Raw genomic sequence first — 24,783 nt, 5'->3', positions numbered from 1 at the left:
AAAAAAAAAAAAAAAAAAAAAAAAAAGAATACTGACAAGTACTTTCCAGATCTTGAGGTTCAAAAAGTAGCCATAGGGAGGAAAGGTAATTCCACTAGCAGTGTCATCCTGTTTGAGTTACCAAAAGAACAATCCCCTGCTAAGCATTATATATGAGGACCTCTTAAAAGTCTTGTTAGCTGTTTTCACAGAACAGATGTGAAGGAGTTGAGATGAGAAAGAACAATCAACTAAATTTTATTTTCAGAGTACAAAAAAAAAATTTAAAAACTGATTAGGCAGAATTAGTTGTACCCCAAGATCTACACTTGCAACTGAACAGCACAAGGCTCAAGGGTCCCTTCCTTTTATTCCATTTTTAGCAGTTGTACCATCTTTAGTGTTTACTTTGGACACTGTGCAGATATCAGCTAGTTTTTCCCATCACATTAATTTTACAGTTCATATGTGTCTTTAACTTAATATTCTTTAACAGATATTTTCATTTTTTTATTGCTTGATGATAGCTGCAAAAAATTCAGTACATAAGAATTTTTATGATTACTGTGTGCATTTTTTTTTTCCTGTGTAAGTTATCTGCCCCAGAAACTGGTAGTAGAGATTAATGAACAGTTGAGCAGGCACTGGGTTATTTAAAAGAGTTTTTAATTACTCTATAGTTGGCGAGTTCATAGCTTATGTAGGATCTTTTAAATGAACTAACTGAAGTCCTCAGAAATTGCAAAGAATTTATCTGATGAATCTCTACTTGCACTGATTCTGATGCATGCTGGGTTTGCTGAATGGCCTTTGATTTTTGTGATCAATGGAAGGTGTGAAACTAAAACAAGATTTCATTATGTTATGGACAGGCTCCCATTGGGTTTCTAGTATTTTGGGTAACAGTAATAACTGATATTTCTTTCTTTGTTTTGTTTTTCTTCTGGTACCAGGAATCGAACTCACAACCTTGCGCTTGCCAGGCAGACGTTTTGCCGCTGAGCTAAATCCCCACCCCAATAACTGATATTTCTAATTAATTTTCTAATTATTTTTGGAGCAAATTAATTTTTTTTAGCAGTTTGCTGTACTTTGCTCTAGCTGCTAATTTTCATCACACTGAGTTTTGCAAATTTCGTAGAAACTTTGGACTTGCCTTCATTAGAAGGTACTTTAACTATAAGGCCATGGTGGTGGCACATGCCTCTAATCCCAGCACTCAGGAGGTTGAGGCAGAAGGATCAATCCGTTTAAAGTCAGCCTGGGCTACCAAGTGAGTTCAAGGCCAGCCTGAACTGCATAGTGAAACCCTGTCTCAAAAAGGCAAAAAATAAATAAATAAATCCCATATAACTAATTGGTATGAACACATAATGGATATTTTTCTGTCTTGTTTTGCTTATGTTTACTATAATTGTTCTCTTAGGAGTCATACATTTACAGTTGAATAAGTTCTGCATGGATTACAGGTTGATAAACTTATTGTAAAAATTTGTGTTTCATTACGAATACTTGTTTTGGGGGAAAAAATGTCCCAGGAAGTGCAGCGTTGGATGACACACCTGCTGCAGTGGGCTTCCCAGCTGCCTTTAAGGGATTCGGGTAGAGGCAAACTCTCTGGCCTGCTGTGTGACAAGGAAGTACATATTAAAGGAAAAGAAAACTACAAATCACATGGAAAGAAATCAGCAAGGCTGGAGAAGGGAGTTGGTGCAGGTTTTTTGGTTCTAAGTGTGGAAAGGTATGATGGGATTGACTTGTGTTTCTCCCCCCTCACCTTTTTAAAGCAAATTACATGTTACCAAAAGCACATGCTGTACATTTTCTTCCTCCTTTGTGTGTTTATAGTATTTTCAAAGACGGATAAATGAATTGAGTACTTCTGTGTGTGGACATATTCAAAGCTGTGGCTGCTTTTTGTGGAAAGGAAAACATAAAGAAGTCACTGCATTTCTTTTCCTAGCTCAGAAGTCACTGAGATGCATATTGTTTTAATGAAATTTAGAAATAAAACTGTTGTCTCCTCAATTGTAAAATCTGTTTTTAAAAATGCTGCTCCTCCTATCATTAGTCTGGTAACTGTTGGCCTGTTTTCTGCAAACTCCATCCTACAAAATTTAAACTTCAAAACTGTATTAACTTTTATAGTTAAACATTGTAATGAATAAACTACACTATAACAAAAAATCAAGTAGGTAAGGTATTGTGGGCCTGTAAGTACTATATAATTTCCTTTTTACTTTAGCTCTGACACCGGTAACCATTAGAACATAAACTACTTGAGTAGAGTTTTTGTTTTGTACACCAATATAACAAACTGTCCCCACAGATGTGTTATGTCCCCACGATTTCGCCATAATGAGCGCAATCACTGTGTACTGCAAACACATACTAATAAAAATAATTTTTAAAAAAGAGTGCCTGTTCTATGAGAATAGGCACTCCACACGCAGAATAAATACAAGAGTCTGCGCAGAGCCCTACCTCCAGTAAGAACTCAATACATAAAGATGGAAGAACGAGAGGAGTCTCGGGGTGCTGAAGTCCCCTGCCTACGATGTCATGACCAGTTGAGGGCTTAAACCCAAGGCTCCAGTTCTCAGGTCAGACTTTATTATTCACTCACCCACTTATTTTAGTTATTCAACTACCTATGAACATCTGCTATATGCCAACTACTGTGCTCCTCCTTCGTTCAAGGCACTGCATGGCAAAAGAGCAAGGCTAAAGGCCTGCTCTACCCTAAGCATAGGAGACAGCGACAGCGACAGCGACAGCGACTCGACATCGGTCCCACCTTCCGCAGAAAACCAGGGCTGATGTACTCCCAACACAGGCTTTCAGCTGAATACGCAGAAGCCCCGCCCATCGCAGATTTAGCCACGCCCACCACCAGGATCTTCTCTGGGTACTCTAGGGCGGTCGGGTCCGGGTCTCCGCGACCAGGCGCCGCTCTCGTCTCCCGGCCCCCGCCTCCCACAAAAGGTGATGACGTCACAGACACCACGACCGAGCTGTGGGCAGCGGCCGGGAACTTCCCGCGGCTGCGCCTCGCCTTCTCCTCACTCCTGTACTTCAGAAGGGTAACGGGTAGGGTCCTGCGGCCGGAATCTGTGGCTGGACTCTACGATCCCCCGCAGGAGCTGGGTCTTACCTTCTTAGTAGTCCGGCGGAAACTTCCGCTTGGGCTGGAGGAGCTGCGCGCGCATCCTTCACTTTACGACCAGTAGACGCCCGCGCAGGCGCTGCTGACTTCCCAACCACCTGCTCAGGCCGTATCCACCCGGAACTACATTTCCCAGACGCCTTCGCGGCAGGCCAACCCTCACACGGACCGAGGGAGAGATTATTTCCTCTTCGCTTACTTGCATTCTACTTTTTGGAACTCTTACTCTTCTTACTGCGCGTGTACCAGTTTGAAGCCTACCGAGATGAACTATAGGGAATCTCTCTACCAGGCAGATTAGATTACATTATCCCTCAATTCCGCCCCCTCAATTCGTCCCAGGAACTTCCACTTCTTCCTCAACGCGTTTCCATGGAAACCCCCTGGCAGTCTCTTTAGAAGTGGAAAAGTTTCGCAAAGGCAGGAGAGGGTGAGAGTTTATCAGAGTAAAAACTGGACTACAAAACCCTAACGCCACCTAGTCTTCTTTACGTATCCTATTTTCCAGAGTACTCAGTGGGGCCTCCGCGGACGTAGAAGCGGGCGGAGCCGGTAATACAAATATCGGCGCTCGCACAGCCCTCTGGGAAATACAGTCCCGCCTCCTGGGCGCGGAGGGTCCTGGGTAGAGGAGCTCCGAGGAGCTTCGCCAGGCGCACGAAGTTCTGTGAGGAGGCTCGTGTGAGGGGTTGGGTCTCCTGTTCCTTCGCAACGTGAGAAACGTTTGTTAACCCGGCGGACAGCAGTCTCGAGGTACAGCGGCGCGGTGGCTGGGGTCGCTGAAAAGTTTGCAGGATTGCAGGTTCTGTCCTTCGCGAGGGGTGACAGAAGCTAATGGCGCGACTTGGGCGCGGCGCGCAGCCTTTGGCGGTGGATATCTTGGTGAAAGCTTGAATCCTTGTGTTACAGAAAACAGACCAAGGGCCGAGGGTATAGCTCAGTGGCACAAGCTCCTGCCTGGCAAGCGCAAGGTTCTGAGTTCGATTCCCGGTACCCACCCCCCAAAAAAGAAAACAGACCAAACACAGGAAGAAACTGCACCAAGAAGGTTAGGAGGCAGTTTATTACACTGGTGAGCTTCTGACTAGGATCTCTCCCAAAAAGAGCGGGTTTGGGGGCTTTTAAAGGTAAAGTGGAGAGGGGGTTGACATCGTGGGTTGCTGAAGGAGTTTGAACATCGCACCTTACATTGCAAAGTTATCAGTTATACAAAGCATGGGTTACACAAAGGAAGAAATGTCCTGTTACATTTTAAATTACATTGCAAGACCATCAGTTATACTAAGGCAGGAGAGACAGGGGTTGCACAGAGGAAGAAATATTCTGTTAGCGGGCCTGCGGGCCATGTCCACTTGGTCTTGGCGGGCATCCTGGGCAAGCTTTTATTTAAAATTTTAATTTTCCCCCTTAGTTAATCAGGAAACTCATTTTCAGAGATGTTGGTGTTCAGGGCTGTGTAGGAGGGACCTGAGCTGAGTTAGCTGGAAGCTGATGCTGTTTATTTGCTTTGTAATGAAAGAGGTAAGCCAATTTAATAGACAAGGTCCTATTAGGAATATAGAGAGAAGGCTGATTAGTGGTCTCAGTGGAGCTTCTACCCATGGCTTCTAGTTTCCCAGGGAGCTCCGCCAGTAGGAGCCTATGTCTATCACAGGCCCACTGGTTTATTTGCTCTAGAAACTGGTGGGCAGTTTCTCTAGCAACACCAGACTTATTAGCATAATACCAACATTTTACCTCTAAGAACAAGCCAGTACCCGCTTGCTAAGTAGTGAAGTGTAAAGCTCTGAGCTTTTGGAGAACCACTGCAGCCAAGGAGTCGGTTTGGTCTTGGAGTGTGTCGAGTGCTCCTTGCACTGCTGTAAAATCATCCTCTATCTGGGTGCCCAATTGTAAGTACTGTTGTTGGCCCATGCCCAAGGCAGTGGCACTGAGGGTTAGACTCCCTGCTATTGCTATTCCAGCCAAAATTGGTAGCATCACATTTTTGTGGGTGCTGGTAGCCATAGGTGAGGCCCTGTTGACCTGAGTAGACGGAGAGGTCAGGTACGAGGTAGGCAAGCACACAGAGACTCATTTTTTGTGCTCAAAGATATCCAATAGACTCCTTCAGAGCAAATAAAGAAGATCCTATGAGGGGTCATCAGGGAGCCTGAGGTAGCAATCAGAGCAGCTATACAGTCAGCTGAGACCTTTGGTTTCGCAGAGGAACCCAGGAGGCATGTAGCATTCCGTTATACCTCCATTGGGTGGGGCTGGAGTAAGGGACCAGGTATAGAGGTAGAGTTAAGGTTGGTGCCATTTGGGGTAGACCTAAAGCACAGTAAGAGAGGGCAGTGAAGGGTATGTAGAGCCAACAGTTGTTTACCAGTTTTGGATCTACAGCGTGGAAGAGCTGATGGGTACCGTTGACCAGGCACAAGGGGTCAGGTGTTGGGGGCCCTGTGTAATTAGTTGTGGGCACAGGGGCCAGTGGGAACAATGGTGGCATTGGGGTAGGGATTCTGATGCAGGGCTGGATAGCCCCAACTTCCATGATTTTCAGGATAGTAAATGGATCCAGTCCCTTCCCGTCTACCAAGACAGTCATCCAGCAACCAGATGCCCATTCCTGATGTGCGGGGTACCTAATGGTATATTTTATGGGGCACTTTGGATCAGGTTGGAGCTGAGTCAGAAGGCTATTTAGAGACACACCCCCCCCATAGTCTATAGTGCAGTCTCGCCTAGGGCAAAATGCAACATCTGCTTCACCTTTGCTCTTGCAGTAGCCCTTTCCTTGGCACCATTCAGGACAGATATATTTCTTGTTGGCTCAGTGCTCTCATTCCCATTTTAAACCTCCACATCCTATGAAATAGTCATGGGCATCCTGACTTGGGTTGTTGACTTGAATTGGGCATACATCAAAATAAAGATACACGTTAGTTCATGAGAGGGGTCCCATCTGGTCCGGTTGAGAATCACCATGTGACCAGTGCCATAAAGTTGGGTTTGAAATTCCCAGTGCCCAAGTTTGCCCAGCAGATAGTGGGTCAAGCAGGCTAAGCAGGAACAGATGTCAATTAGTTATGGCAGTCATTTTAACCTGTTTTTGTTTGGTTTTGGTACTGGGAATCAAACTCAGGACCTTGCACTTGGCAGGCAGGCACTGTGCTGCTGAGTTGTATCCCCAGCCCTATTTTAACTTTAAGAAAGGCGGTTTAGAATATTCAGTTCTACAGTTACACCAATATAGAAGAGAATGAAAGCAACCTGATGTGGAACTTCCCAATCCTCTGGGGACACAGCCCAGAATCCTAGGGCAAATACTGTGATAACAGGAGATAGGGACTCAGAAAGCAAATTGGATATCAAAACATGAATTAATCAGGGCAGAAGCTCCAGTGTATAATGTCCGTCCAACTTCAGCCTTACATTGACCTTTCAGCTTCTGGAGTGATGAGAGCAGGGTTTTGAGTGTGTTGTCTCCTCTGAGTTGTCTTCAAGGGAGCTGACTCGTCCAGGTAGGCTTTCCAGCAGTCATCGGGTGAGCTTTCTTGACCTGAAAGTGATAGACCCATGGCTGAATCTTGGAGACACTGCTGTGGGAATGGTCAAAATAATTAAGTAGGGGCCCCTCCAGATAGGTTGTAGGGGTTCCTTTTTTTTTTTCAATCTTGTATCCAAACTATATCCCCAGGGCTATAGGTGTGGGCAGGCTATATGTGTGGGTATGGCAGGCCTCTCAGCTATATTTTTGTGCCTTTGAGGAGAGGTTTTTCCTGACTCTGTAAGTTGTTCCTGCAGAGATATGTTACCTAGCTGATGTAGGTCTTCCTGAAGACCCATGAGTATGGGTGGGGGGTCTCCCATACAAAAAACTTCAAAGGGCGTATATCCTGTGGGCCCTGGTGAGCTTCAGACCTTGAGGAGAGTCATAGGAAGCGAATCTACCCATGGTGCCTGGTGATATTTAGTCAATATTGACTTTAAAGTCCTATTTATTCTTTTAACTTTTTCAGAGCTTTGTGGCCTGCATGCTGTATGTAAATTCCATCTGATTTTTAATTCTTTAGTTGGCTTCTGGGTTATCTCTGCCACAAATGCAGGCCTATTATAGTTGCCTATGGTTGGGGGCAGCCCATATCTAGGGATAACTTCTCTTAGTAATACAGTGGCTTTTTCTGTTCTAGTGGGAAATGCCTCTGGCAACTCAGTAAGTACCAACAGAATAAGTACAGACAAGTACTAGGAGATACTTGTAGCCTCTACATGGCTTGACCTCTGTAAAGTCTATGTGCAGATCTTCAAAAGGGGAAAGTCCAGCATGTTGGGTACTGGATGAGGGTTTAGACCCTGATGAGGGTTCAGTCCTTGCATAGGTTTGACATCACTGACTAACAAGCACAAATGGAGGCTAACTTTGGAGTATAATAGTAGTGGCTTAGAAGCTGATTCATAGCAGTTTTTTCTCCATGGGTGCTGTCATAATGACATTTTACCCAGGCATAGACCAAATTCTGTGGAAGAATCTTCCGATTGTCTGGTAAAGTCCAAGTACCACTTGGGCCCATGTAGGCCCCTTCTTGTTGTGTCCATTTAATTTTCTACTTAGAGTGGCAGAGGGTCCTGCTGTGGAGACTGAGAGCAGTTTTAGGAAGTATTTCATGTTGGGTTTCCAGATTCTGTACTAAATCATTTATTCCCCAGGTGGAGCCTTCTGCCAATTTGGCTGCTTTATCTGCTTTGTGATTGCCAAGAGTGACAGTATCCTTTACAATGGTTAATGGCAACCTTCCTAGGTTTCCAGATTACAGTCAGGAGTTGAGAAATCTCATCCATGTTTTTAATTTGTTTTCCTTCTGCTGTCAAAAGTCCACACTCCTTGTATAACATTCTATAGACACGAACAGTTGCAAACCCATACCTCAAATCTGTGTATATATTTACATTTTCCCCTTTAGCTCCATTGAGAGCTTGTATTCCACAGTTCAGCCTGTTGAGCAGACCAGTTTTGGGGAAGAGGCCCGGCTAGGAGCACCTCCTCTGTGGTAACAGCAGCATATCCAGCTTGACATTTTCCATCCTTGATTGAGCTACTTCTGTCTGCGAAGAGAATGTTCTCAGGATCAGACAAGGGTTCCATCTGCGGATCTGGCCAGCTAACAAAAACTCATCACTCAAAGCAAGACAGTCATCGTCAAGGGAGCCAAGCTCAGTGGGCAGGAAGGTGGCTGGATTCAGAGGTTTAGTCAGTTGGAAAGTAAGTCAGGGATTTCCACAAAGTCTTCCTTGATACTGGGTGACTTGGCTGTTGGAGAGCCAGCTATATTGGTAGTTATGCAGGAGGTCAAGTACAGCATGTGGCACCTGGATGCTTAGTTCTCAGCCTATGGTGAGCTTGTCAGCTTTCTTGATCAGAAGGACAATGGCTGCCAGAGCATGGAGGCAAGGGAGCTGCCCTTAGCAACTGGATCTAAGTGTTTTGACAGGTAAGCCACATGACACTACCAGGGCTGACAGCATGAGTAAGCATCTTTGAAGCCACGTGTCATTATTTATCAACAAACGAGTTAAATGGGCAAGTCATATGGAATTCCTAAGGCTGGGGCTATAGAGGGCCTTTTTAATGTCATTGAGGCTTTTTTTGTTTTGGGTTTTAGTCAAAAGTATCGGAGTCTTTTCTAGACAAGCTGTTGCAGAGGCCTTACTTTGGTTCTGTGAACTAAGGGATCCAGATTCTGTAGAATCCAGCGATTTTAAGGTATTTACGGAGTTATTTTTTCTTGTGGTCAGGACTGGGACAGAATAGGTGATCTCTTTTTTCAGTCCAAGGGCACAGTGTCCCTAAATTTTAATCAAACCCCAGATAACTGACTTTAGCTTGCAGATTTGTGCTTTTTTCCAAGATACCTTGGCCAGTTTTTATCAGATGTTGTAACAGCGTTTGTGCCTTTCTAGCAGGCAGCTTGGGTGTCATTAGCCAGAAGATCACTACCATATTGGAGGAGGGTGCAGTGATATTCTGTGCTGAGAAACCAACTTTGAAGGCTTCTTCAAAGAGGATAAGTGAGTTTTAAATCTTTCAGGGTGTTTGACAGTCTATGAGTATTTTGCAGTTCTGAAGCCCCTGGATGTGTGGTTGAATTTCTTTTCTCTTTTTTTTTTTTTTTTTTTGGTGTGTGTGTGTGTGGTTGAATTTCCAGTTGAACCTCTCATGGCATGGAGTGCTGTTTGATGCACGTGGGGGTTGCCCCGGGATGGTTTCATAATCAGAGGCAGGTGATTGATGGCCTAAACTCAGGAAAAGAGAGTCTTGAGAATTTGGGGGCTGGTTTTATCTGCGGGTGTCCATCAGTTGTCATTTTTCTTCTCGGGGGACCATGACAGCAAGTAGGAAATGTGACAGAGAAGTGGATTGTCCCAGAGAGAAGGTGATAGTGGCCCCTAACTTAGATAGGATGTCTCTCCCCAGGAGTGGGGTTTGGCTCTCCAACAAGTAGAAGAACTCATGTATAATCTGATGTCCTCCCAGGATAAGTTCGTGTCTGGCAGAAGGGGTGAGAGGCAGGAGTCCCAGTTCCCCTCAGTAACCTTCTGACAAAGTGGAAACAGTTTGGATAACTAGAGAGTGTTCTGTTTTATTGCCTACCAGGAAAGTCATGAGTTAGCCCCCGTATGGATGTGGAGTATGAGTTCCTGGTAACCCAGCTGAAGGAGGGAGCTCCATCTGCCTAGTCTGAGCCTAGTCTGAGCCCATCAGACTGATGTCATCTGATCTAGCTTGAAGCTTTTGAGAATCCCTTATCTTTTAGTCTGAGTGGGCATTTATTTTTCTAGTGCAATAGCTCTTACATCTTGCGTATTGGTCCTTGACCAGAGGGTGTGATTGTCTGTCAGTCTGGATTTTCTTGTGGTAGCCAGGTGCTTCTTGTGCAGTGAAGCCTGTATCTACCATCTGTAGATTTTCTGGGGCCTCAGGGTCAAAGGAGTGTACACCCTGTAGGCTTACAGAGTCGCTCATAAAAGCCTGAAGGGTTTTTATCAGGCTTCTGGGTAACAGTTGTAACTTTTGACATATTGGTGGGCTTGCCCTGCCAACTGTGTCCTTTGCCCCATTTTTGGTCCAGTCAGAGTCATTAGCACCAAGCAGGGGCCTCTGGAGGGTGTGTCTTCCCATTGAACCTGGAAAGGTCCCTGCTTCGGCCGCCAAACCTTGGCTGGTGACCCAAGCAGTCAGCATGGTCTTCCCAGTCAGGGAACCAAGAAATGTTATAGAAAACAGACCAAAGATGGGAAGGAATGGCACCAAGAAGGTTAGGAGGCAGTTTATCACACCAGTGGCCTTCTGACCCAGTCAGAGCCCTGCCCAGCAGGGTTTGGGGGCTTTTAAAGGGAAAGTGAGTGGGGAGGTAGATTTGGTGCATATAATTGGAGGGTTGGGTAACATGTGGGTTGTTGAAGAAGTCTGAACATCACAAGTTACACTGTAAGGTTATCAGTTATACAAAGCATGGGTTACACAAAGGAAGAAATGTCCTGTTACATTTTAAGTTACACTGCAAGACCATCAGTTATACAAAGGCAGTAGAGACAGGGGTTACACGAAGGAGGAAATGTTCTGTTATTGGGCCTGCAGGCCATGTCTGCTTGGTCTTGGGCATCCTGGGCATCCTTTTATTTGAAATTGTAATTTCCCCCTTCACTTGCTCAGAGTCTGGATCTTTTTTTTTTTTTTTTTTTTTGTACACAAATGTTTATTTCTCATTTAAACATTCCCTTTAAATACAAGGAATGAAATCTGAATCTTCAAAAAGATGAATTAAAAGTGAAATCCCTCCAGTATAGTGCTTGTAATCACTGTGTTCTTGGTCACTACTGGCGTTTACCGTTTAACATCAAAAACAAACGGAGTCTGGATTTTATTAATGCAGTTTCCAGTCCTCATGAACATTCCGGAGAGGAGTGATTCTATTTTTGGTTGAAATAGGCAGAAAAATGAGTTACCCGAAGTCCACAGATCTGGGCAGGATTCTGAGGGAAGAATACGTTTTCTTACCACTCCTCCCGGTTTTTTGGAGGCACAGCCTCTCTATGTAAGTTCAGGGTAGTCTTGAACTCACTTTGTAGCCAAGGTTGGTCTCGGCTTGCAGCGATCCTCCTATACTTTGCCCTTGGCACCAGGATCATCTTGGTAATTAGAATTTTTCAGATTTTTAAAAGAACTGGGTGCATATTTCATAATTAGGACACCCCTTCCCTCAGAAGAATTAGGGCAACGTTTGGTCATCAAACATATCTGTGGGGAAAGATGTGAATACAGTGACCAAGACTAATGTACGTGTGGCCTGTAAAGTTCTGGTGTTTGGATCATTTTGGTTTTGGGAATTGTAGTGAAGGGACTGTGAATCTTCTGTTGTATTTGCCCCAGTTTGCACATGTGGAAACTGACGCTCAAAGAGGATAAATTCTCTGACCATGGTCCTGTACTGAGAAGTGACAAGACTACTGGACCCAACACCCCAGGTTTTTGAGCTCCTTAGTTGCTTGGGTTAAGTCATTCTGACTTGGTGATGGTGGCCTTACCTGAGGATCCCCCTCATCCCTGTCACTTGCCTTCCAGATCTGAGAGTGTATGAAATATGGGGACCAAATGTGAATTGGAAACTATAGACAGAGATCTCAAACTTGGGTGTCTATAAGGCCAAGTGTTTAAGGTAGAGAACCTACCAAAGGAAGGGCTAAGGAACACTTGGCCGATTTCGAGCTCCAGTGAACTTAGTCTGCAGGAATGCAGAACCAGTGTTGCCAAACCCTAGGGCCGTGATGGTGAACCTTTTAGAGCTTTCAATGATAACTAACAACTGGCTTCACGCGTGCCATGGGTTCACCACCGTTGTCCCAGGGTATTTCAGAAGCTGGTTTAGATGAGATTTCCCAATTTTCAAATGTGGGACTTCTTAAAGAATTTTCGTTCATAATGGTTTTTATACCAACACTATGTAGGCCAAATAAAATGCCTGTCAACTGCATTATACTTGTCAGTTGAGGCTTTATTGTGTGAGGAACCACATGGTTCAGAAAATGTTAGCATCTGTTACAGGTTAACCACCAATAAAATCTCAATAAATAAACATCTAGAGAACTCAGAATCAAATGTATTTTTTGTAAACTTGGTCTCCTATCCATCCACAGCTCTGCGCTCATTAGTGAATGGGCCTTCTGATGCGGTCAGTGCCCTCATGACCCGGTCACTCTCTAGCCCCACCTCCGAACATTGCTGCACTGGGCATCGAGCCCTCACTGCCCTAGTCCCTGGGAGAAACTTCACATTTAAACCCCAGTGGCTCCAAGCAGTGTCCCAGCCCGCGGGTACAGTCAACGTGAACGCTAGAGGGGGAGTGGGGATTATAAAGGGACAAGAGACACGAAGAACGGAGACAAGACAGTGCTCTGATCAAGTCTCGTTTATTAGCGGGAAGTGCCGTGCTTATATACGGCACGGAGAAACGCGGAAGTTCTAAGGCGGGAATAACCAAATAACCCCACAAAGGCGGGAGTAACTAGGTAAAGGTGGGCAGTCCTAGTTCTTGAGGTGGGAGTAGCTAGGCAACGGTAGGCAGTCCTGACTTAAAGGGAAAGGCGCGTAAGACGGCTACTAATATACAATGGAGGTCAGTCACGGTCTCCTACAAAGCAGTCTGTTAAAGGTGAAGCTCTGATAACTATCGTTATCCTGCTTAGTATCCTTCACAAACCCCTACTGCTTACAGGATAAAATACAGATTTCTTGGCCTGGTGGAAAATGTTACATTGTATTTTCCAGGCCTGCTATCTTGGCCTAGGCTGTGTCCTCTGCTAGAAGGTCCTGCTGCCCTTCTCTGAGGTGGTGTCTTACACAGTCTAAGACCCACCTTGGTCTGCTCCCTCTCCTCGTGACACAGTCAGCTCCTCCCCAACTCTGCTGCCTCCACTTCAACACAGTTCCACCTAGCTGTGGTTATCCCTGGCCAGGTTGTTAGTGCCACAAGACTACATGTTCCCCAGCGACAGGAAATGATTGGGATTCATCTCTGGGTTGCCGGGGCCCAGCATATTCCAGAATATAGCAAGCCATATGAGGTGTTTGTTGAGTGAATGAACATATGAAAACTTATCTCTGGCTTGCTCTTCCTTAATGATTCAGTTTGAACACCTTTCCCTCCAGGAAGCTTGCCTTGGTCCCAAAGCAACTTCTCTTCCTCCTCCCCGGGCTCACACCACCCCAGCGCCTCACTGTCACAGCTACACCTCTTCATCCTTAGTGTCCATCACACAGTGAGCTTCTCAAGGCCAAGGACCAGGTCTGACACAGGCCCATGTCCCCAGCACCCATAGTAGGCTTTGGCATGTAGCAGAAAGGTTTGCCCTGGTTTGTCACTTTCCTTGTATAAAACCCTTCTGCGGCTCCCTCAAGTCTTTGCTCCTGTCTTTTTACCTCCTCTGCACAGTTCCCAGGGTCCCTGACCAACACAGTCTCATAGTCACAGCAAAGAGAAACCCCTTAAGGCCTGCCGTGATCTGGTTCCTGCTGAAAAAAATCTCTGAGCTCATCCCTCTGGACAGGGTATAGATTGCAGCACTTTCAGCTACGGGTAACAGAAATTGTAATGCACACTGGCCTAAACTGCCAGAGACTATGTTAATGGATCACATGCTCAGAAGTCCAAAGATGGTGTTGGTGACATCTGCCTCATTGACCGGGACTCAGTTTATTATCCCCCTTTCTTCACCTCACTTAGAATCGACACTACCCTCAGTGAACTCCTCCTCTCAAGGTCCCTAACAGGTTCTAACACTGTGTGCTTCCTTGCTTTATTTAGCAAGTATTTATTGTGTGCCCATTGTGCAGGCCTTATTGTGGGTACTGGATCTACACTAAGGACCTAACTGACGTCCCCACCCTCATCGTGCTCAGTATTGGTGGTATGGGTGACAGTGTATTAATTTGCTAGGGCTGCTGTAACAAAGGACCAATTAGGTGGCTTGAATAACACAAACTTATTGTCTCACAAGTCTGGAAGCTCAAAACCCAAGACCAGGATGTTGGCAGGGTTGTCTTCTGAGGGCTGTGAAAGAGAATCTGCTCCCTGTCTTCCAGTTCCCATTGTTTTGCTGACCAGCTTTGCATTCCTTGGCGTGTAGATGCATCACCCAGTCCCTGCCTCTACCTTCACACAACTTTTCCCCTGTATCTTCACTTAGTCCCCTCTTCGTGTAAGTCTGTCTCTGAATCCACATTTCCTTTTTTTTGCGGGGGGTGGCAGGGAGTTTTTGAGATGGTCTCACTACACAGTTCAGGCTGGCTTTGAACTCACTGTGTAGCTCAGGCTACCTTTGAACTCACAGTGATCCTTGTGCCTCCGCTTCCCAAGAAACTGGATCCCCTGGGTTGGCTACCTCCCTCCCTTGGCATTAGCCTTTGGATGTCTGTGTTAGTGTCTTATTGCTGCTGTAACAAATCACCGTGAGCTTGGTGGCTTAAAAGCAATGCACATTTTTTTCTTACAGTTCTTGGGTGGTCAGAGCCCAGCCAGGCACAGTGGTGCACACTTGTAATCGTAGCACTTGCAATGCTGTGGCAGGAAGATCACCATGAGTTCAAGGCCAGCTTGAACTACAAAGAGAGACCCTGACATAGGGGACAGAAACTCCCAACCTGCTCCCAACCCAAAACGCCAAGTTCGTGTTCTCTAAAATCAAGAAATGAATGGTAGGAATAACAGAGGTTAAGAGCAAAGAGTTTACTGAAAGGAGGAAGAGCTTCATCTAAGAGAGACAGAAGGGGGCCTAGAAAATGGGTTGCCCACCAACCTGCTTCTCAAGGGTTTTTTATTGAACAAAACCATAATGTGTGAGGCAGGTTCAAGGTGGGACAAAATTAAGGTCAGCTAATAAGGTTACAAGTATAGCCGCTTAGGTAATATTGATCCAGTGGAAAGTCACAAGGTGGCTGTGAGGTGAAACAAAACTATGGTGAACCAACAAGTATAATTGCTTAGGTAATATTGATTAAACAGGCATCAAATTGGGAAGCAAGTCACAAAGCAAGCACACATGGGACAGACAAGAACTTTCCAGAAAGGAGTGGTTTAAGGAGGTTTGGTCTTCCACCCCAGTGTGATGTCTATTTAAAATATCAATCCTACTGTCCATCCCTAGGGAAAGTATGTGGGTGAGTAGTTCCTCTTTTTCTTGAAGTCTGGCCTTCAGTGAATGCACCTCCAGCCAAAGTTGTCTTTTGCATTGACCTTTCAAGGGCTTAGCCCTGTCTGACTGCCTATAAGATTTCTAAACACCTATCTATAATAATCCTGTCTCAAAAAACAAAACCAAAAAAAAAAACCCAAAACCAAACCCAAAGCCCCAGTCTTTTGAGGTTAAAGCCAAGATGTGGGTCAGTCTGGTCCCTTCTGGAGGCAACAGGAAAGAATCTGTTCTTGCCTCTTCAGCTTTGAGAAGCTGCTGCATTCCTTGGCTCCTGGCAGCATCAGTCTTCTCATCACCTTCTCCGCCTATGACTCCTTCACTCCCTAGGGGTAAGGCTCCTTGTAATGACATTACAGGGATCCGCTCAGGTAATCAAGATCACTTCCCTCAGCTCCAAGTCCGTGTTTGTCTTGTAAGGTAATACTCTTGGGTTCCCAGATTAGAATGTAGATAACCGTAGGGGATGGGAACATTGTATTAAAGGGTATTTCAAACTCCTCAGTCCCAAACCAAAGTCAGACTACTTCTCCCGAATCATAGTAAGTGGCAATTCTTCCCTTCCAGTTGCTCAGACTAAAAACTTTAAGGCATCCTGGGCTCCCCTCTGTCCTTCATACCCTACATTTTACCTGTCAGGAAATCTTACTGGTGCCATCCTGAAAATGTCTGGGATCTCATGACTTATCAGCAGCCCCTCAAACCCTGCCACTCTTCTCACCCAGATTACTGCGTTGGACCTTTCCCTTGTCTCCCAGCTTCTGCCCTTCCGCCTTCTCTCTTTCAACACAGCAGCCGGAAGAGCATCCTTGTAGCATGTCTATTTAAACAACAAAAAACATCCGAAACTTTTTCATTGTAAAATAAAGCACAGATGAAGAGGTGTACACAGATCAAACGCATGACTTAATGATGGGAAACCTGGCTGATTGTCAGCCTCAGTCATTTCCATAGTACTCGTGATAAGATGGGATGCGTCAGCCGCAGTTCACTAGTGAGCAGGAATCGGCTCAGGGGCCACCCACAGGGCAAGGTAGTGGCGCTGTGCCTCAACCCAGACTAAAGAGACGTGTTTTCCATTCTCCCAGTGTTCTTCGTGTGCCGTGTCCACGTGGGTGGGATCTGGAAGGAACAACCCAGCAGCCAGTGTTTTACCTAGAGACAGAGCGGTGGGGCAGGCTTCACTTTTCAGTCAGTACTTCTTCAATTTCTTTTCTAAGTATCTGTCAACCAGAATGTTTCAAAATGAACAGAGTCAGCATCACCACAAGCTAGCCAGCAGACACACGCCTCCAGTGACCAGCAGCCTGCAGGACCTGGTGACATGGGCTGGGTGCGTGTGCACCCGGAAGCCGTCCTGATAATGGGGCTTCGGTCTGCTCACTGGCATGGGCCTCCTTGTCTTCTCATTCTGACAAGCAAGCTATAAAAACGCCCTGGGACGGCAGACAAATGTGTGTGCAGCCTGTGAATGCGGTCAGGTGTTCAGTGATGTCAGGGAGTTACTGTTAATACTGAAGTATTTACAAGTAAAATCAGGTCGCTCCTGGGCGCTGGGTCCACCGCAGTTAATCTCATGCGTCTTTCTCCTTGTGTGTATGTTTGAAACTTTCTGTAATAATGTAAATTAAAGTCTTGAACCAACACTTAGAAAAATCAGAAGAAATAAATGGATTTTAAGGCCAAGCAATCTTGGGTTTAAGTCCTACATGTCTGCTATGGTTTGACTTCCTGTCTAACACTCTTTCCTTGCTACAGAATACAGGGCTTTCCTGGCTCTGACTTCTTAGGGTCTCTGTGAGCCCAAGAACAGGACGATTTGTGCCAAAGGCCTGGCAAACTGAGAGCCAGGGCGCTTCTGCCGGGCTGTCAGGCTCCCCGCTGTGCCACCCCAAGTGACGGACAGTGTATTACTGTTTCAGGAACTTGCAACCCACAACATGGCCGTGGATTTCACCTTAGATAACTGGGAGCAGCTGGGGATGAGCCAGGGGGACCTGTTCTGGGACACAGCACTGGACAACTACCAGAACCTCTTCCTGCTGAGTGAGTGTCACCCTGACTGTGGCCCGGGCACTGCCTTACCCGGGGAGCACCTGTGCTCCGTCATCCACAAGATGAAATTCCAGCTCCTGATCACCTCTGAATCACCACTACCCAGGCCTGTGGCTCTTGGTTGACTGCCTCTCCCCCAAGGAGACATTAACGGCATCTAGAGACATTTAGGATGGTCATGCTGGCAATGGGGATGCTACTAGCACCTGGGGGTAGAGCTGAGCAGGCTGCCACACCTCTCACAGTGCACAGGCCAGCGCCCAGCAGCAGGATCAGCCATCCCAGGTGCCAGGAGTGCTGAGGTCGAGAGACCCTGGGCTGCACTGCGGCCCCATTACAACAACCCCCCTCCCCCCGCACCTCCTCTGTAGCTCCGTCACGTTTGGACCACCTAATGTCATCACTGGAGTGAGAGCTTCTTGGGGTGGGGTCTTGTGACCTGGTTAGTTCACTGCTTTGCTCCTGGTACCTTCTGTACGGCCTCAACAAATGGTTCTAAGGGAATAAATGGTTGGGTAGCGGAAGCTACTTTGTCATGAACCAGGTCTTGTTACCTCATGAGGAAGATGGATTGTCCCTCTTGTGGATCATTCCGAAAGTGAGGTTCAAAGAGGGGAAGTTAGCCTCCCAGCTGTGGCCGGTCCCCACGGCACCGCAGGTGTGGCGCTTCGCTAGGAGCAGCCCTGGGGCATGGCCTGTGGTGCCCCTGGCTGTGACCACCTCATGCCCTTGAAGTATGCAGTGGAAAGACAGCGCGGTCAGGGCAGGGAGAGGGCGCAGGTGAACTTAAGGGAAGCCGGACACACGTTCCAGGGTTGTCTGCAGTCACACAAGATGCACTTAATTCCCCCAGAGGTGTGACACGGTATGTGCGTGGCCACAAGGAAGCTCTTCAGTCTCAGGGCCCGGGGTTTTTACTGGGGTCAGTCATGTGACCTCGTCCAATTCCGGACTATTATCAGGGGAGGAGTGTTCAGCGTAAACATTGTTCACACAGTCTAGGCCCAGTAAGTCCCTCTTCTCTGTTCTGGGGATGCAGTGGCCCCTTCTGAAGTCCCGCTGTGTTAGTGGGCCTTTCCTGGAGAGCAGGCGGGCCTGCCTCACCCACCGTTTTGTGCAGCAGCCTCATAGAGCGGGCAGTGACCCGGCCTGAGCGTGCGTCAGTGAAGGTCCAGGGTCTCAGCCCTCTAGCACCCCATCCCCGTCAATGCGTCTGTCACTTAGCTCCCCTGCTCTGGTTCCACAATTCTTTTCTTTTCCAAGAAACAGAAGAGTAATGTATTCCAGAAGATGAAAAAAACGGAAAGTGCTTTGCTATGGTAGCTCTCATTTGATGGTCTTTTGTTACGTTGCAGCAGTTTTTCTCCAGACTGTGGCCAGATGTGCCTCCAGATGGAAGCAGTGGGGGGTGGGTGTTACAGCGCAGTGTCTTTCATTTACCTGACTCTGGCGGGCACACTTGTAGGCATACAAGAGCAGTGTATTAGTCCCTGTTGCTGCTGCTGCTACAAATACTGCAAAGACAGTGGCTTAAACCACCCCTGCTTGTCATGTTACAGTTCTGCAGAAGTTTGAAATGGGGCTGACTGGGCAAGAACCAAGGTGTCAGCAGCAAGGCCGTCTTCCCCCTAGGGCTCCAGGGGAGACTCTTGGCCTGCGTGGTTCCAGCACCTGGAGCCCACCTGTGTTGTCTGAGACACAGCCTATTCGTCTTCAAAGCCAGCAGTGGCTTTTTCTCCACTGGGCCATGTGGAGATTATGGTCTCCACTCCCTTCCTCAGGAGGTTTGTGGAGGGCGGAGCTCACGTCCACTCGGGCTCGGGGACCCTGCCATCTTCCGCAGGGCCTGGCCCACGGAGGCCTGGGCTGTGTGGTCCTGGGTAAAAGGGTGAATCATGAGAGGCTGAGTGTGTGCCTCTCCACTTGGCAAGCTGCGTGTCCTCCAGAGCTGCCACACGTTCTTTGTCCCCCCAGCCCCAGCTACCGCAGCTCTCACCACCTGGATCATGACCGACTAGGTCCCTCTTCAGAGGTGTCCTTGCAGGTGACCCTAGAGTTTCTGGTGTATCATCTGACCCACAGGAGCTGTGTGTAGGGTGAAACATTGGATGGCCTTCTCCATCACGGTTAATGACAATGCCGTGCTCTCTCTGCAGACCCCCCAAGACCCAGCCCAGCATCCCATCCCAGTGGTGAAGAAGCATTGGAGGCCCCGGTGAGAGGAAGCCCAGCAGCTGTAGACCCTGGTGAGTGGAAGGAAGAAGCCCTCGGTGTCCTGTCCATCCTCAGGACCTCTGTCCAAGGCCATGGCCAGCTCCCAGTGTGTCTGCGCAGTGCCTCACGCTCGGCCTGTGCCACCCATTGGCTTCGATCCCTTCCTTCTAGGAGATGGGGACTTGGCCAGATCCCACTCCTCCTGGGCCTTCAGTGCCGGCTGTCTGATGCGGCTCCCACCCTCATTCTTCCCCTTCAGACTTACGAAGGGGAGTGTAACAGGACTGCCTTGTCCTGTTTTACCTCCTTTTGTATAGCCCGTCTTTGCTTCCTGGGCCTGGGCACAGCAGGTGGCCAACTCTGGGAGTGACTCTAGCCAGGCCTGAACGCTGCCCGTGGTACCTACTCTGCCCTCTCTCGGGCCAGAGTTCTTCTGGGTCATCCGCTAGGTAGTGACAGTTCCTGGGGTATTCACCGTGGTGGCAGTGACCCAGTGGAACAAAGCAGAGGCAGCTGCCCTGCCCAGGAGTGAGAGGCTTCTCTGTTGTCATTGGTTGAGCACCCCAAGAAGGAGGGCGCTGCACCAGCGACCGTGCCCACCCAGGAGCCCCTACAGCCTCGTGTTCAGCACCAGTGTTTCATGAGGAGGACAGACCCACCTGTGCATGCATGCTCCCCTAACTTCTGATCCTGATTTCTGTTTCTCCCATATCAGCGGATAGACTATTTCCAAGCATAGGCAGCCATACTTTTACTAGCAACCAAATACGCACACATACACACACAATGCCTTCTCTAATGGTGGTTCTTGTGCTTTGTTGGCACCATTTACTCCCTTCTATAACAGCATGCTTCCCTGGGGAGTAGACCTTGGATGATACATCCTTGTATCCATTTCCCATACCATGCCAGCTTGTGAGAGGGGTCTGCTGGTGTACTGCTTGGATGGGGAACACTGTGACCAAAGGTATGGTGCGCAGAAAACCAGATGCCCAGGAGGCAGAAGCAGCAGGAGGTGTGACAGTGCAGGGCAAGTGGTGTGGTTTGGAAGGCTTTGGTTTGCAAGTTTCACTCCAGACTGAGGCACTAAGCAGTCTCTGACTGCTTGGTGAGTAAGGAGCCCTGAAATTGCAGGAGGAGCTGGGCTTGGAGGCACAAACCTGTCGTCCTGGCCCTCTGTGAGGCTGAGGCAGAAAGATCATGAAGTTCAAGCCCAGTCTACATGAAGAAGTAACTCAGTGAGACCCCATCTCAAAATAAAAACCAGAAGGGCTGGGTTGTGTCTCAGTGTGAAGGCCCTGGTTGAATCCCCAGTATGGACAGGGTGTGGGAGGGAAAGGGAAGGAAGGAAGGAAGAGACTGGGAAGCCGATGATGCTGTTGCAGGATAGAGCAGAAGGGGAGATGAGAGGCTCGGAAGGGAGCGGGTGCAGCTCATGTTTGGTAAAGGAGTCCGGAGAATCGATAACTTGCAGTTAAGAGGGTGGGCTCAGGTCAGAGCAGATCTTCCTCTGCTGAGCACTAGCTGTGGAAAAGGAGCTCAGCAGCTGGCCAGGGGCTGCTCGCTGCTCAGCTGTAGTTCCAAGAACACTCAGTAGAACGCTCAACAGCCTGCACAGCTGGTTTGCCACTTCCTGATCTACCTCCCAGCAGGCAAGTGAGCGTGAGGGTTGTGTCTGAGGTTCTCCCTCCCTGTGGAGTTTCAGTTTCCCTTCTCCCCTCCTAACGCTTTTGAGAATGGGCTCTTTCATGTCAGTTCCCCAGGAGACACCACTCGGGATTTCCTTTTCTTCATCGCCTTGACAGAGAGGCAGGACTCAGGACCACTGCCCCTACTCTCATGTGTCTGTTTTCTTAGCCCACAGCTCTGATCTTTCTCTCGGGAAAACAGGAGACATTTGTATTCTTCTCTTTCAGGCATGCCAGAGATAAAGAACTCACGTCAGAAGCAGAATTTCTTAGAAGAAGGACTCCCCCAGGAAATTATGGCAGTGTTCTGCAAGGACAACCCTTGGAACTCTCGCTTTGAAGTCTGCCTAGATGAGAGCTGGTTGGAGAATTTGTTGGAAAGTCCGGAAAGTGTTCTGAGGTCTGATGTCACCAGTAAGGAAAGGACCACGGAATGCACGAGTCACGAAATGAAGAGCCGCCTGAGTCCTCGCCTCCTTTCCACAGGAGAGGGCTCTGTGATGCATAGTCCTGAAAAGAGCCTCACACCAGCTAAGTCAAAGGAGTATAGGAGTGACTTTGCCTGGGAACCAGACCAGAGGCAGCAGGACGCTATCCAGGGAGAGGAGCAGCTATATAAGTGCAGTGAATGTGCGGAAAGCTTCAGCCGGGGTTACCACCTTATCCAGCACTGGATCACCCATATGAGCGAAGAGCCATCTGCACATCGAGAGGGCCAGAGAGATTTCAGCCTCACTTCTCACTTGACTGTGCGTCCTATGCCCCACAGAGGCTACCGACCCTTTGTATGTAAGGAATGTGGGAAAACCTTTAGTGGGAGTGTGCACCTCAAGCAGCATCAAGAAATTCATACTAGAGAAAAGCCATGTAAGAGTCAAAGTGACAACTGTACATCCAGTCATCGTGGACAGCCTGTTAAGTGTCAGAAAACCCCTCAGTCCTACAGATGTAAGAAGTGTGACATGACTTTCACTTCGGCCCTTCATCTTATTAGGCACCAGAAAACCCACACTCAGAAGCACTATGAATGTACCATATGCCAGGCAGTCTTCCCCTTGAGGAAGCATTTCATCCAACATCAGAAAACTCATGCTGCAAAAACTACTTCTGAGTGTCGGGAGTGTGGGAAGACCTTCAGGCGGAGATTGTCACTCATTAAACACCAGACTGTTCACACTGGGGAGAAGCCTTACAAGTGCGATGAATGTGGGAAAGCCTTCAGCCACACCTCCACCCTGAAGATCCACCAGAAGGTTCATAGCAGAGAGAGACCTTACAAGTGCAGTGAGTGTGAGAAAGCCTTCTCCCGGAAAACTCACCTCCATGAACACCAGCAGGTTCATACAGGCAGCAGACCCCACAAGTGTCAGGAGTGTGTCCGGAGTTTTAGCCGACCCTCACACCTGATTCGACACCAGGCCACTCATGCCACTAACAGGCTCTTTGGCTGTGCCAAATGCAAGCAGACCTTCAGCAATAAAGAGTACCTGGTGCAGCACCTGAAAACCCACACCATCGAAGCCCCCTATGAGTGTCCAGAGTGTGGAGAACGCTTCGTTTGCAGCTCAACCCTGAACTGCCACTTGAGTGTCCATGCCAGAGAAAAGCAAAGATCTGATGCGAACAGGAAAGTTTCAGACCAGAACACAGGACAGAGAGAGCACCCAAAGCTTGACGAGAAATCCTTTAAGTGCGACCAATGTGGAAAAGCATTTAACCGCAACAGATACCTCACTCAGCACAAGAAGATTCACACCAGGGTGAAGCCCTCTGAAGGCAGCCAGTATGGAAAAGCCGTCAGCCAGAGCATGCAGCTCCTGTGCCATCAGAGAATGCATTCCGGGGTGGGGCCCCATGAACATGGTGAGGACGGGAAACTTGTCCCCAGCACCTCCCTCCCAGGACATCAGCCTCCTCAAGACAACCACCCCTTTAAATGTAATGAATGTGGCAAGTCCTTCAGCCAAAGCGCGCACCTCTTAGAACATCGGTTAATTCACACTATAAAGAAGCCCTTCAGATGTAATGAATGTGATCAGGTCTCCACGCAGAGTAACTACCTCATTCAGCACCAGAGAACTCACGTCACAACGAAGCACTTTTTGTGTAGCGAGTGTGGGAAAGTGTTCCGTCAGAGTTCATGCCTCGCTAAGCACCAGAGAACTCACACAGGAAAGAAGCCTTTTGAATGTGGTGACTGTGGGAAAGCCTTTGGCGTGAATGCTGAACTCACCCGACACCAGAGAGTTCACACGGGGGAGAAGCCTTACGTTTGTCAGGAGTGTGGGAAAGCCTTCAGCCAGAGCTCATGCCTTTCTGTTCACCGGAGAGTTCACACGGGGGAGAAGCCCTACCTGTGTAACGAATGTGGGAAAGCCTTTGCCCAGAAAACTAATCTAACTCAGCATGAGAGGATTCACACTGGGGAGAAGCCTTATATCTGTGGTGTGTGTGGCAAAGCCTTTGGCCTCAGTGCCCATCTCAGTCAGCACCAGAGAAGTCACACCCAGGAGAAGCCTTACCAGTGTCAACACTGTCAGAAACCTTTTAAGTGCTTTTCTGCCCTCATCAGACACCAACGACGACGTCACGCTCAGACGTCACGCTCAGAAGTAGCAAGCAGCAATACTGTTCGTAGCCATTAGGTGGTAACAGTTCCAGATATGCAAACATTCCTCTGAGGTCAGATTTGAAGGCAGCACATTGCAAGCTTCCTCTCCCAGATTAATATGTCTCTTTACTGATAAAGATTGATTAGAAAGCTTGTACGAGAGTTTTATTAAAACATAAAAATGGAGAAGCCGTGTAACATTGGGATTCAGAAGTATACCCTGGAGCCAGCCTGTCTTGAGTTAGATGCTTCCTGTCATCTACCGCCCTAAGTGACCTTGGGAAAGTCTTAAAATGTCTCAGGGCCTCAATGTCTTAAAATCTGTAAAATGAGTATCATAGTCATCTACCTCAGTACTGTTGTGAACTTGGAATAAATAAATGTTGGAACCAATGCCTGCACATAATGAGCACTCAGCTAGTGTGAGCTATGAATACATGTTTTACATTAAAAAAACTAGTAATCTGTTTACTACAGTTGATGTTCTCTGTGCACAGCTTTTAAGGTTTTTTTTTTTTTTTCAAGTTTTTTTTTTTAGCATCTTATTCCCCAGCCCTTTCTTATTTTTATTTTTTGTTTTGAGACAGGGTCTTGGTAAAGCTCTAATTTGCCCAGGTTGGGCTTGAACTTGCAATCTTCCTGCATCAGCCTTCCAGAGTGCTGGGATTATGGTCCTGTGCCCCCTTACTCTTTTTACAGGTTGGGCCTTTTCCTTTCCTCCATCTCTCTGCTCTATTCTTAACAGTTCCACAGAAAGCCAAGAGGAACGTATAAAGATCTAATCTCAAAAAGCTAAAACGGGGCTGGGGATTTAGCTCAGCAGCAAAAGCGCCTGCCTGGAA

At 47.5% G+C, this 24,783-nt stretch overlaps 2 protein-coding genes across 4 annotated transcripts in view; one reads left to right on the top strand and one right to left on the bottom strand.

The window, feature by feature from the left end:
• Positions 1–3,222, bottom strand: part of Vrk3 (vaccinia related kinase 3) — a 34,946-nt gene extending 31,724 nt beyond the window's left edge. For 2 of the 3 annotated variants that reach the window (XM_005412796.2, XM_005412799.2), the window contains exon 1: positions 3,134–3,222. The gene's annotated coding sequence lies outside the window, so the exon portion shown is untranslated. The other variant, XM_005412797.2, reaches the window with a different exon arrangement.
• Positions 3,223–3,764: 542 nt separating this feature from the next.
• On the top strand, positions 3,765–24,490 carry Znf473 (zinc finger protein 473). Its single transcript, XM_005412800.2, has 4 exons — positions 3,765–3,898; positions 17,296–17,419; positions 19,585–19,674; positions 21,559–24,490. Exons 2-4 carry the CDS (start codon positions 17,314–17,316, stop codon positions 23,973–23,975), a joined length of 2,613 nt encoding a protein of 870 aa, XP_005412857.1. The 5' UTR covers positions 3,765–3,898; positions 17,296–17,313; the 3' UTR covers positions 23,976–24,490.
• The last annotated feature ends 293 nt before the right edge of the window (positions 24,491–24,783 follow it).

The sequence above is a fragment of the Chinchilla lanigera genome, unplaced genomic scaffold (genome assembly GCF_000276665.1).
Source record: "Chinchilla lanigera isolate Chin_1 unplaced genomic scaffold, ChiLan1.0 scaffold00158, whole genome shotgun sequence".
NCBI lineage: Eukaryota > Metazoa > Chordata > Mammalia > Rodentia > Chinchillidae > Chinchilla > Chinchilla lanigera.
This window is presented reverse-complemented; position numbering and strand designations above follow the sequence as displayed.